Raw genomic sequence first — 13,448 nt, 5'->3', positions numbered from 1 at the left:
GTGCAACTCTTGGATCCGTAGCATAGATACTACATATCTCCCGTGAATTTTAAAATTGCACTTTCTCTACGTGTGCCTTTAGTACGTCTTTGACCTTCATTGATCGAAAAGCCAAAGCTACTAGTTAAGTCTAACCGAACATCATTAAGGAAAACTCCAATGCAACTTAGCTTCCCATTGATAGAAGCATACCCTTCGTTGATCAAAAAGGCAACAACGATCTATGGTTTGACTAAGCCCATGATGTTGGAAGGCGTTAATAGACTTAATATCGTTTATAAGGGATTTTTGCTCTTTTGGTCTCATCAGTTTTATTATCTTTATTAATCAGGTTATATCCATAACACTCAACATTAGCATGTCAGCTAAAGCAATAAAGATAAATGTGTTGGTGTATTGTCTTAACTAAACCAAATTTCCCGAGCCTTGGGAAATTTGTATGTCAACCTAGGTAATTAAATTACAAGAGGACTTCCAATTTAAAAACCTGTCTTTTTCAATCCAATGCTTCTTCTTCTCGATCATCACTCTATTTAAAAATTAATTTTACTTTACATCAATAAAGAGAAACCTCGATTTACATTCGAGAGGAGTGAGATGAGAGAGAGAATTACAAGAGAATAAAAAAAAGGCAAGGCATGCAAGCCTGATTTAGATTGAATTTACAATACTCAAATTTAACTAGGTCTAAAGCCAAATGCAACCAACACCATGCAATTTCATCTCAAGAATATGCATATAACAGTCAATCAAAAGCAGCAGTTTTTTATCATTTGGTAAATTACAAATTACCCCTTGATGTTTTACCTTTTTTGTACCCAACAAGTTGTAAACTTTTCAATTTACTCCCTTGTTGCTGGGCCTCTCCAAATTGGGCCTCCAGAATGATCATAACATGCAGCAACCATATATACACAATTCTAGACCAACATCTATGCGCAACAATGCTTAAAACAGCCCAAAATGAAGCCCCTCTACACCAATGCGTACGCTACCTGAAACAGCAATTTTATGTCCATCGACACATATGGGCCATAGTGTTCAAGACTTGCTAAACGTGTATCAACATGTTAACTATCTACTGGTGCAAACCGTGAGTCAATTGACTCACTATTGAATCTGTTATGACCTATTTACGAATATGCTGCGAATTAACACGCACCAGCATTGACTAACTATAAATAGACTGAAACCCACTACTACAGTAGTCCAAAAACTAATGTAAGCCCACTGTAATGATGCTCACACATGTAGGAACATGTGAGATTTGGAATCGCTAAAAAATGAGTATCGTAATGCAAATAAGAGCGATTTGCCCGAAAGAAATCATAGGCTGCTATAATAGGACAGTTGAGCATAAAAACGCTTAACATGTCAAACACTTGAGTGAATAATCAAAGTGAAGAACAAGGCTACATGGGTAAACACATAACAATCCATGAAAAACCCAGGGCAGCCACCGTACACAACAGCATTACAATGAACATGACAATAGTCTCACGTTTTGCAACTGGGGCTATTGGGGACAGGGGTTTTGTGCCTTAGCACTCAACCCCAAAATACCCTAAAATTTCCTAGCTAAGGCCATGTGGGGAAACACACAATTATCCCCACCACCACACAGGGCAGCAGTGTACACTTACTCACTGCTTTGCACCAACGGCAGCAGCAGCAGTGTGCTGCTGCTGCTCTTGTCACATTGTTGCTGTGAGCCACCAGCCATGGCAACCAGCACAACCACACACGGTGATGCGTAGGGTTTCACAAATTTTTCTCTGATTTCAACAAAAATCATATCAAACACAATAGATTTCAATAATCTCCCAAACACAACAATCCAAGCTTTATTCCAATTAATCCAAATCAAAATCAACCAAAGCAAAACCTTAAACATGCAATCTTCAAATCACATATTTCTAGCAGTAAATTAAACACCATAAACTCATATAAGAGGCTCTGATACCACTATTAGGATTTAATCAAAGATAAAGGCAGCGGAAAACAAAAATTTACTGATTAAAACCTTATAAGCCCCAAAAACCATATATGAGTATAACGATGTTTACATGCTTTGAATCAACCAAGACCCATGAAAGATTTAGAATCTTACCAACGTTTGGAGGCTCTACCTCTTTCTTTATTTGGATGAAAATGCTCACAATCCAAGTATAGGATTGAACCGACAATATCCACACAAATGATTTAGTAGATGATTTGAGTAGTCTAAAGAAGATGGGTGAGTGAAAGAGTTGAGAGAAAAAATTCTCTCCATGAACCTTTCCTTAAACGGCCAAGAGAGGAAATAATGAGAGAGTTATTTGATTTTAGGGAAAAGTGCCCTTTTATAGGGTCGCCCTTAATTCCCTTGAAGGGTATAATACCATTATACCCTTCCACTAATTAAATAATTAGTGTCCATGATTTCGGAACAAAATCACATCCTGGGTATTGAGCCGTTATTATTTTTATCCTTTAATAACATTCTTTCAATATTTAAAACATATATATATATATATATTGACGGTTTATTTATTTACAATATATATACGACAATATACATATTTAAATAAATAATCAATCTTACATATTAAATCCAATACGGGATTGGATCCAGGCAACAACCTTTCCAGCAAATTTAATTACTTCGTAAGATTTACCACAATATCCCTTCGTCAACAAATGACAAAAATGCCCCTTACATATTATCTTCTTTAGATTGCCTTTTATGTGTGTGACCCGAAGGCTCCTCATCATGCCAGTAGTGTGTAACATCACGATCAACACCCAATCAATTGTCTCCTTACACAAAAACCAAGATTGGCCCCTTGTAAGGAATCATGGTCACCCAACAGATTCAGATTTAGCATATTCGCTACTTGTCAATAGTGTGGTTACCATGCACTCAAATCCTTTCATCATCTATTATCTCATCAAGGTTTGAAGCATAGAAATAATGTCGGCTTCAAGTATAAACCACCTTGACATGTTCAGATTCGGTTATTGAACCAATCAACAAATCAAGCTTCAACTTGATTCCATTGTGGCCACAGATTCCAAGGTCGTTGTCCTTTACCAGAATCTCACCGAGATAATATCTTCTATACACAGGAGTGATGAATCCTTTATCGATCCACCATAATCATGATATACTTCTCGATGTAACCAATCACTCCCGTACTGATAACCCTATTAGGATTATGTTTGGCTAGTGTCAAACTACACCAATAAGTACACACAGCACTCCAGTGATCTCAAGTCTAAGGACCACATGCACCACCATCTATTAGAAGATGTATTCCATTGACATTGGTGTTACCATCTATATGGAATTGATGACTGCTTGGAAGTGCACTCATACTTAGTGATTTTATGGGTAGATCGTAGGGAATTCATGTAACACCCACATCAAGGTACGTAATTTTATTTATGCCCTAATACCCTTAGTTGGATTTCTTTGAAGTTACCTTAGACAAATGTGAAGAAAATCCCTTAAAACTTCATTAGGGGTAAAATGGTCTTTTCACTCATAATTAGTTGAAAAAGTGGGAAGTGAAAGAAAGCAAATAATGTGAAGAAGATAATAAAAATGGGTATTTTGGTAATTGACTAAAGGATATAGATGAATTTCATAGAAAGTCAAGGGCAAAATGTGTATATTGTATGTATGTATATATATATATATAATATATATATATATATATTATATTATATAATATATATATATGTATGTATGTATTTATATAACAACACCCATAACGTGTTTACTGTACAGATTACTGTTCACAGGATAGTACTGTTCATCACTGTTCACTATTACTGTTCATGCACTGTAGCAGTCTACTATAGATACTGTTCATCCGTGCACTGTTCACAGCTTGATTGAATTAAGGGTTAGATAAATCTAGAGAGTTTTAATCTGAAGAACTCTAGAATTGATTCTAGGTTACGCTTGGTCAGCCTGGAGGGTGCGTTGTGCAGCCTGTTAACCGTTGGTCAGCCGTGTTAGGTGGTCCCGGAGGTGGTCCCGTACCTTGGTGTCCCTGGATCTAGGAAAGAAACTAGAACTTTTGGGTTAGAATTATTTTAGAGATGTCTATTCTTAAGCGATTAGGAAGTAGCAGTAAGCGAGATGACAGTAGTAGTAGTAGCAGTAATGCTATTAGAATTAATAATCAACAACAAAACACATAATCGAATTATAATCTATAATACTCAAGGATTATATGGCAAAAATAGATCACAACTTACATAACTGGAACATACCACCAGTAAAAAAAGACACAATATATCAAATAGGTGCTTTGAATTTATGTCAGATTACTCTATTAAACACGAAGATACAATAATGATAACCGAAGAAAAGGTTGAAGAAATTCAACTTCTTTCTGAAAAGCAATACTAGACACAGACAAAACAACTATAAATTTTACACATAGATTAGTACAATAGCAGTAAAACCATTATTTAGATTAGGACAAAACATTCCAATTATGATATTAAGAGACGCAGAAATTTAAACTTCAATAACTCTTTATTAGCAGTATTAAATTCTAATTTAGAAAGTGGTCCCGTTTTATTTGATTGTTATCCAAACTTTACAGTAGGATTATTGATCCCACAATACTGTCTCATTACTATTAATTTAAAAGCTTCTAATCTTACTATCAAGATAAAGCCCAACCAGTAGCATTAATCTATAGGATTTTTACAAAGTTATGAATACCACAATAAGTCCAAGAGCCATTAGGATTCCCCACCAGGACACACATTATTATGGAAGCCGATAAACAAACATAAAACCTTACACCAAAAAGATTAGCTTGGGATGAAATTATCAAACAAACAGATTGGAAATTAGAAAAATTATGCCCTCCAAAATCTTTACATGATCAAATGATTCTGAATAACAACATATACAAGAACCAGACGGTACATAAAATTAAAATTTAGAAAACATCCTCAGAACAAAATCAACCCATAATAACTAACAACTCATCAGAACCCTAGGATTGAAGAAATTACAACACCTAGCCTTTCGTCACAAACTCAACAAGTAAATATTAGGAGTAAATTATTCCCCTCCTGTACCAAAACCTGCATACGAAAACACATCAAGTCCACCTAGTTCACCAACACAATCAGAATTATTGAAACTATAATCAAATCAACACAATAACAAAACCTTTTGAAATAAACAAGAATTATTAAGACAAGAATTCTTACAAGATTATATAAAGAAAACGACAAATATTCTTTACAAAATTTAGTCCAGACGAACAAAATACCCTTAGATCTGAATGGTACAATCAAGAAAATTAAACAAAATATATTCTTTAATTGGTTAGAAAATAGAAAATGTTATCAAAATTTAGTGAAAGAAACTATATTTGTTACCACTAATGCGACAAAAAATTGGCAAAACCAATAAAACTATTACATCTGTCCATCCACCTTTAGAAGAAATTAAAATAGAACATCAACAAGCAGAACATAGCATCACCATTTAAAATTAATAGAATGGATGATATCAAAAGCACCACACTTTAAGAGACATTAAAAATATTCAACATCAAAACAATTACTCTAATCAAATTCTCCACACCATTAGTCAACAAATGAATAGGTAGAAGATAATACTACCCACATCATTACAAAATTCAAAAACCCCCGGGAAGGAGATAAAGATTTTTCCACAAATTCACCAACTTTAGGAAATTCAACTCAACTTACATCAACTTCAACACCCCTTTATTCCACAAATATGTTAAACCATTTTTTGAACCCTTTGATATTCCAAGAGAAAAATTATTAACTCAATAATCACAATACTATTTTAGAAATATTAGTAAAAAACTTAGTAATTATCACCTCTAAATCAAACATTAATGTCCTTACCGAATCCGACCCAATGAAGAATAATCAATTTCAAATATCTATTAATACATAAAATAATATGAAAAAAGAATATCCTAAACTCAAACTATTATCCAAGACCTTCTTTGCCAGATATGCAATATGAAGATATATCACAACTAGCAAGATCTTCCTACACTGGAACAGGAATATGAATGGAATATAGACATTAGCTGAACATCAAATATAAATATTTTACAAGAAATGACTATGGCAGCATTAGCCATAAATCACTGACAACACTGTCATCAAATAGCAAAAATATTAGTCTCAGGATTTACAGGAATGTTAAAAAATTGGTGGGTAATGATTTACCCGAATCACATAAACATCACATATTACACGCAACAAAAAAGACTAGGAAAGTCAAAGTAGAAGGTACTAGGCAAGTAGAATATGAACATGAAGAAGAGATGCTGTAGCCACATTAATTTATGCAATAACCAAAACTTTGTAGGAGACCCAACAAGCTTTCAGAAAAAATCACAAGAATTAGCTAACTTAAGATGTCCAACTATGGCAGATTTTAGATGGTATAAAGATATGTTTTTACAAAAGTATTCACAAGAACAGACTGTAGGAAACCCTATTGGAAAGAAAGTTCCTAGATGGTCTACCTAGATTATTTAGTCAAACTGTCAAGAATGCATATACAAAAAACACGATGGCAATAGACCTTATGAAGATTTAACCTACGGAATTTATTAGTTTTATTAACAACGAAGCTTTAATAATTTGCACTGATTTAAAATTAAAAGCTAAATTAAAAAATGAATTAAAACTAAGAAAACAGAATTAAGTGGATTTTGTACAATACGGTTATGAAAAAATATTACCTCCCTCTATTAAGTACAAAAAGATAAAAAAACAAAAACAATATAGAAAACCTTATTATAAAAGAGATTAACAATACGAACAAAATCTTATATAAACCTATAAAAAGAAAAAATCTTCTAACAAGAAAATATCAAAAACCCTATCACCTATTGGAAATGTAAACAACAGGTCATTACGCAACTAAGTGTCCTATGAAAAATCAAATTAAAAATTAGAAATAGATTCAGAATTAAAACAACATTATAAAAATTATTCAAACAACTCTGAAGAAGAATCTAGTTACAATACAGATAATGAAGACTGATTTATCAATTCAAGAAAATTCTTCCGAATCAATGAGTGAGTCCTCACAAAATTCTGATGATTGTGATTGCGGGGGCCATGCTACTGTGCAATGAAATCAATAAATATGATATCAACATCTAGACCTAAGTCAATAATGTTATTACCAAATCAAAAGAATTTTTATTAGATATTATTGACAAAATTCAAGATGAAGACATTAAAAGAGAATATTTATTAAAACTCAAAGAATTAATTTTTCCGAAGAAAAACAAAAAGATGTAGATTCTTATAATTTAAAAGACATATTAAAAAGATTGACAAACCAACACAAGTTACTCTAAGTGATTTACAAGAAGAAATCAATATTCTGAAACATCAGTTAAAGAATTACAAAATGATAATATTGAAATCAACAATCTTATTATGTTTAAAAGCCTCAAAAGAAACTATAGGACAATCATCAACCTCAAAATCAGGGTTAGAGATTAAAGAAACTGAAGAAGCATTTATTAATGAAATCTCAAGAATTCACTTTCAAAAATGGCATGTTACATTAAGATCAATATTAATCATGAATAGATATTATTACACAAGCTTTAGTAGACACTGGAGCAGATCAAAACTGTATAAGAGAAGGATTAATTCCAACAAAAATATATGAAAAGACAAAAGAAGATTATATGGAGCAAATGGTCAACAATTAAACATTAATTATAAATTATCTAATGCCCGTATGTTATACAAAATTTTCGTATTAAAATACTTTCATTCTAGCAAAAGTCTTGATCAAGATGTTATATAGGAACACCTTTTATTACTCAAATTTACCCTTTCGTGTAACCAATAAGGGAATTACAACAAATATTTTAGGACAAGATAACATTTGAATTGTCAATCCACCATTAATTAAGGTATTAGTAAATTAAAAATATTTCATATCTAAGATAAACACTATACCAAATTAAAAGGTCTAGAATTGTCCCTACCAAGAATGGCTCGATTATCACAAAATTTGGATGCTTGCATTACAAAAACTTGTTTTCAACTTTTTGCATTAGATTTCAAAAGTTTCAAAATTATATTTTCGATAATACAAAACAAAAAGTTTTTCTAATAGTCTCTCTCATCACAAAAACTTTCAGGACACGATTTATTAGGAAAGAGTGAGAGTGAGGAAAAGAGGGCACTCCCATCAAACCCAAAACGATCCAAAATCAAAGGCATCGTATACGATGCTACCACCTCAACACCTATTACCCCACAAACAAAACCTTCACATCAAAATCAAAACCCAATAAACGAAAAAATATTATCACCCAACCAACCGGTATACTCTTCTTGATGAAGAATCTGTTTCTTCATCTCCACCAAGAAATTACCAACAAGCCCTTACCATACCACCACCTATACACCTTCCTCATCAAAACCTGTCGACATTAATCCCACTTTTCAATACATTGAGAAAAATATAACTCAATCAATTTGCATTGTTGAACCCGAATATGGGGACACTATGCAAGAAACTTTATCAAAAATTTCCCTCCAGATTTCTATTTTATTCCTGATGATTTATTAAAAACAAGAACATTTTATGAATTTATTTTAGTTGATACTGATTCAATAGAAATTACTCATAATCCTGATAGAAATGATCCATAGAATTGCTTTTTCAAAATGCAAAATTAAAAAGGTTTTAAGACCTCAAGACTGGCGCACTGGAATTTATCAAAGACGCCCATTTTCTCAATCCTTCATTCCCCAAGAATTTTCTTATAAAGATTATCAAAAAGCTTGGTTTCACTTTCTGTTAACTCATACAACACACTCTTGGTTTTCATTTTTGACAAACACTGTCAAAAAACATTTCCAAAATGTTTTCAACAATGGTTTAATTTTTTCGGTTTAAATGAAAAATCTTTCCACCTTCGGTCTTGGAAGGATTTCACTTGTTTACAAAAATTTCAACAACAGTGAAGACCCTTTGCTAGCTTTTTCCAGCAATTCTTAATTGCCTGGATAATGAGTTGGCAATTTCACATCACTACTCCTCCTCCTACTCCTCCAAAATTCAGAGAATTACAAAGAAAATTTCTTATTAAAGGTGGCCTAGTTTTTCCATCAAAATATTAGTCCACCAGCTGTGCAAGTGTGGCTCTCCAACACCCACAATTATGTCAGCCTCAACAACAATCAACATTTTTGACTCAAAATCAAGACTCCTTGCTGAGTTGGCTCAATGTCAAAACCCCAAGATAGGGACAATATTATGGCCATTGGATCTTCAACATCAAAAAAAGCAGACTCGGATAGCACCAAATCACCAAGCGATCAAGATGAAGATGACTATTTGTCATGTTCCAAAACCAGATCAATTATGAATTCAATAGGTTGATGACTCAGATTCTGCAATAATTTCAAGTCTCAAAATTCAAAAATCGCGGCGCTGACAAGATTCTTCTCCAGTCGTCTTTATCTTTACCCAAAGCAAATTTGTCAAGATTTTCTGCAAACATTTAAAGACTTCAAGACTTCTTCAAAGCAATCCTTTTACGTGGCTTTTGCAAAGCTTTTCAACAATTTCAAGACTCACTTTGTCAAGCTCCCCTGACCAACAAGACCTTTTCAAGATACTTTTATGAACCTTATCAGCTTGTCTGCCATTTCCAGAGCAGATCATCAATAATTCCAGACACGTATCCAAGACAGCTCATCACTTATCCACAACTTTATCTTTTCCTGTATTGCATTAATGTAACGGATTCAAATGTTTTTGAAATCCGATCGTTGGTAGTATAAATAGGATCACTTCAGTTGTAAGCGTCAAGTTTTAGTGTTTAGAAGTCACAAAAAGTTTTAAGTTTTAAGTTTTCAAACACTTTGAGAGAGAAAGTTTCTCTCGTGTACAAATTATCAAAGCAATAAAGACTGTAAGTTTCTTCATCATTCAATTTATTTTGACTCAATTTACATCATTCATTTACATTGTTTTACTTTAAATAATTGACTTGACTTGACTTTTCTTTCAAATACTTTGCATTTACTTCATTCATTTATATATCTTCATTCAATTACTGCTACTACTACTACGTCAAAAATGTGTATATATATATATTATATATATATGTCAAAAATGTGTATATATATATGTATATATTATAAGTCAAGTCAATTATTTAAGTAAAAACAATGTAAATGAATGAATGTAAATTGAGTCAAAATAAATTGATGTAATGAAGAAACTTACAGTCTTTTGCTTTGATAATTTGTACACGAGAGGAAACTTTCTCTCTCAAAGTGTTTGAAAACTTAAAACTAAAAACTTTTGTGACTTCTAAAAACTAAAACTTGACGCTACAACTGAAGTGATCTCTATTTTACTACAAACGATCGGATTTCAAAAACATTTGAATCCGTTACATTATTGCAATACAGGAAAAAAGATAAGGTTGTGGATAAGTGATGAGCTGTCTTGGATACGTGTCTGGAATTATTGATGATCTGCTCTGGAAATGGCAGACAGCTGATAAGGTTCATAAAAGTTATCTTGAAAAGTCTTGCTTGTTGTCAGGGGAGCTTGACAAAGTGAGTCTTGAAATTGTTGAAAACTTTGCAAAAGCCACGTAAAAGGATGGCTTTGAGAAGTCTTGAAGTCTTTAAATGTTTGCAGAAAGTCTTGACAAATTTGCTTCTGGGTAAAAGATAAAGACGACTGGAGAAGAATCTTGTCAGCGCCGCGATTTTTGAATTTTGAGACTGAAATTATTGCAGAATCTGAGTCATCAACCTTTATGAATTCAAATTGATCTGGTTTTGGAACATGACAAAATAGTCATCTTCATCTTGATCGCTTGGTGTTGGTGCTATCCGAGTCTGCTTTTTGTGATGTTGAAGATCCAATGGCCATAATATTTTGTCCATATCTTGAGGGTTTTGACATTGAGCCAACTCAGCAAGGAGTCTTGATTTTGAGTCAAAATGTATTGATTGTTGAGGCTGACATAATTGGGGGTGTTAGAAGCCACACTTGCACAGCTGGTGGTACATATTTTGGATGGAAAAACTAGGCCACCATTTAATAAGAAATTTTCTTTGTAATTCTCTGAATTTTGGAGGAGGAGGAGTAGTGATATGAAATTGCCAACTCATTATCCAGGCAATTAAGAAATTGCTGGAAAAAGCTAGCAAAGGGTCTTCACTTGTTGTTGAAATTTGTAAACAATAGATATCCTCCAAGACGAAGGTGGAAAGATTTTTTCATTTAAACCGAAAAAATTAACCATTGTTGAAACCTTTTGGAAATGTTTTGGACATGTTTTGTCAAAATGAAAAACCAGGAGTGTGTTGTATGAGTTAAACAGAACGTATGAAACCAAGCTTTTTGATAATCTTTATAAGAAAATTCTTGGGGAATGAAGGATTAGAAAATGGGCGTCTTTGATAAATCCAGTACGCCATCTTGAGGTCTTAAAACCTTTTTAATTTTGCATTTTGAAAAAGCAATTCTATTGGGATCATTTCTATCAGGATTATGAGTAATTCTATTGAATCGTATCAACTAAAATAATTCATAAAATGTTCTTGTTTTAATAAATCATCAGGAATAAAATAAATCTGAGGGAAAATTTTTGAAAAGTTTCTTGCATAGTTTGTCCCCAATATTCGGGTTCAACAATGCAAATCGATTGGTTATATTTTTCTCAAGTATTGAAAAGTGGGATTAGTCGACGGTTTTGATGAGGAAGGTGTATAGGTTGGTGGTATGGTAAGGGCTTGTGGTAATTTCTTGGTGGAGATGAGAACAGCATTCTTCATCAAGAAGAGTTATACCGGTTTGGTTGGGTGATATATTTTCTGTTTATTGGGTTTTGATTTTGATTGTGAGGTTTGTTTGTGGGGTAATAGGTTGTGGAGGTGGTAGCATCGCATACGATGCCTTTGATTTTGGATCGTTTTTGTTTGATGGGAGTGCCCATCTTTTCCTCACTCTCACTCTTTCCTAATAAATCTGTGTCCTGAAAGTTTTGTGATGAGAGAGACTATTAGAAAAACTTTTTGATTTTTGTATTTTATCGAAAATATATTTTGAAACTTTGAAATCTTAATGCAAAAAGTTGAAAACAAGTTTTTGTAATGCAAGCATCCAAAATTTTGTGATAATCGAGCCTTCTTGGTAGGGACAATTTCTAGACTCTTTAATTTGGTAATAGTGTTTATCTTAGATATTGAAATATTTTTTAATTTACTAATATCCTTAATTAATGGTGGATTGACAAATTCAAATGTTACTTCTTGTCCTAAAATATTTGTTGTAATTCCCTTATTGGTTACACTGAAAGGGTAAATTTGAGTAATAAAAGGTGTTCCTAAATCTTGATCAAGATCTTTTGCTAGAATGAAAGTACTTTTAATACGAAAATTTTGTATACATACTGGGCATTAGATATTTTAATTAAGTTTAATTGTTGACCATTTGCTCCATATAATCTTCTTTTGTCTTTTCATAATATTTTGTTGGAATTAATCCTTCTTTATACATTTTGATCTGCTCCAGTGTCAACTAAAGCTTGTGTAATATTCTAATTCATGATTAATATTGATCTTAATGTAAACATGCCATTTTTGAAATTGAATTCTAGAATTCATTAATAAATGCTTCTTCAGTTTCTTTAATCTGTAATCCTGATTTTGAGGTTGATGATTGTCCTATAGTTTTTTTGAGGCTTTTAAACAATATAAATCTGTTTTGATTTCAATATTATCATTTGTAATTCTTAACTTGATGTTTCAGAATATTGATTTCTTCTTGTAAATCACTTAGAGTAACTTGTGTTGGTTTCAAATCTTTTAATATGTCTTTTAAATTATAAGAATCTACATCTTTTTGTTTTTCTTCGGATAAAATTAATTCTTTGAGTTTTAATAAATATTCTCTTTTAATGTCTTCATCTTGAATTTTGTCAATAATGTCTAATAAAATTCTTTTGATTTGGTAATAACATTTATTGACTTTGGTCTAGATGTTGATATCATATTTATTGATTTCATTGCACAGTAGCATGGCCCCATGCAATCACAATCATCAGAATTTTGTGAGGACTCACTATTGATTCGGAAGAATTTCTTGAATTTGATAATCAGTCTTCATTATCTGTATTGTAACTAGATTCTTCTTCAGATCTGTTGAATAATTTTAAAATTGTTGTTTTAATTCTGAATCTATTTCTAATTTTTTAATTTGATTTTCATAGGACACTTAGTTGCGTAATGACCTTGTTGTTTACATTTCCAACAGTGATAGGATTTGATATTTTCTTGTTGAAGATTTTTTCTTTAAGGTTTATCATAAATTTTGTTCGTATTTGATCTCTTTTATAATAGGTTTCTATATTGTTTTTGTTTTTTATCTTTTTGTA

General features: G+C 32.2%; 1 protein-coding gene across 1 annotated transcript in view; it reads right to left on the bottom strand.

Moving 5' to 3' along the window:
- LOC116113503 (probable disease resistance protein At5g63020) overlaps positions 1–13,448 on the bottom strand; it is a 44,670-nt gene that overhangs the window by 14,954 nt on the left and 16,268 nt on the right. Inside the window, exon 2 of the mRNA XM_031399658.1 lies at positions 9,626–9,689. Coding sequence (XP_031255518.1) covers positions 9,626–9,689 — 64 coding nt within the window. The remainder of the gene's footprint in view (positions 1–9,625; positions 9,690–13,448) is intronic.

The sequence above is a fragment of the Pistacia vera genome, unplaced genomic scaffold (genome assembly GCF_008641045.1).
Source record: "Pistacia vera cultivar Batoury unplaced genomic scaffold, PisVer_v2 Contig121, whole genome shotgun sequence".
In the NCBI taxonomy this organism is placed as follows: Eukaryota; Viridiplantae; Streptophyta; class Magnoliopsida; order Sapindales; family Anacardiaceae; genus Pistacia; species Pistacia vera.
This window is presented reverse-complemented; position numbering and strand designations above follow the sequence as displayed.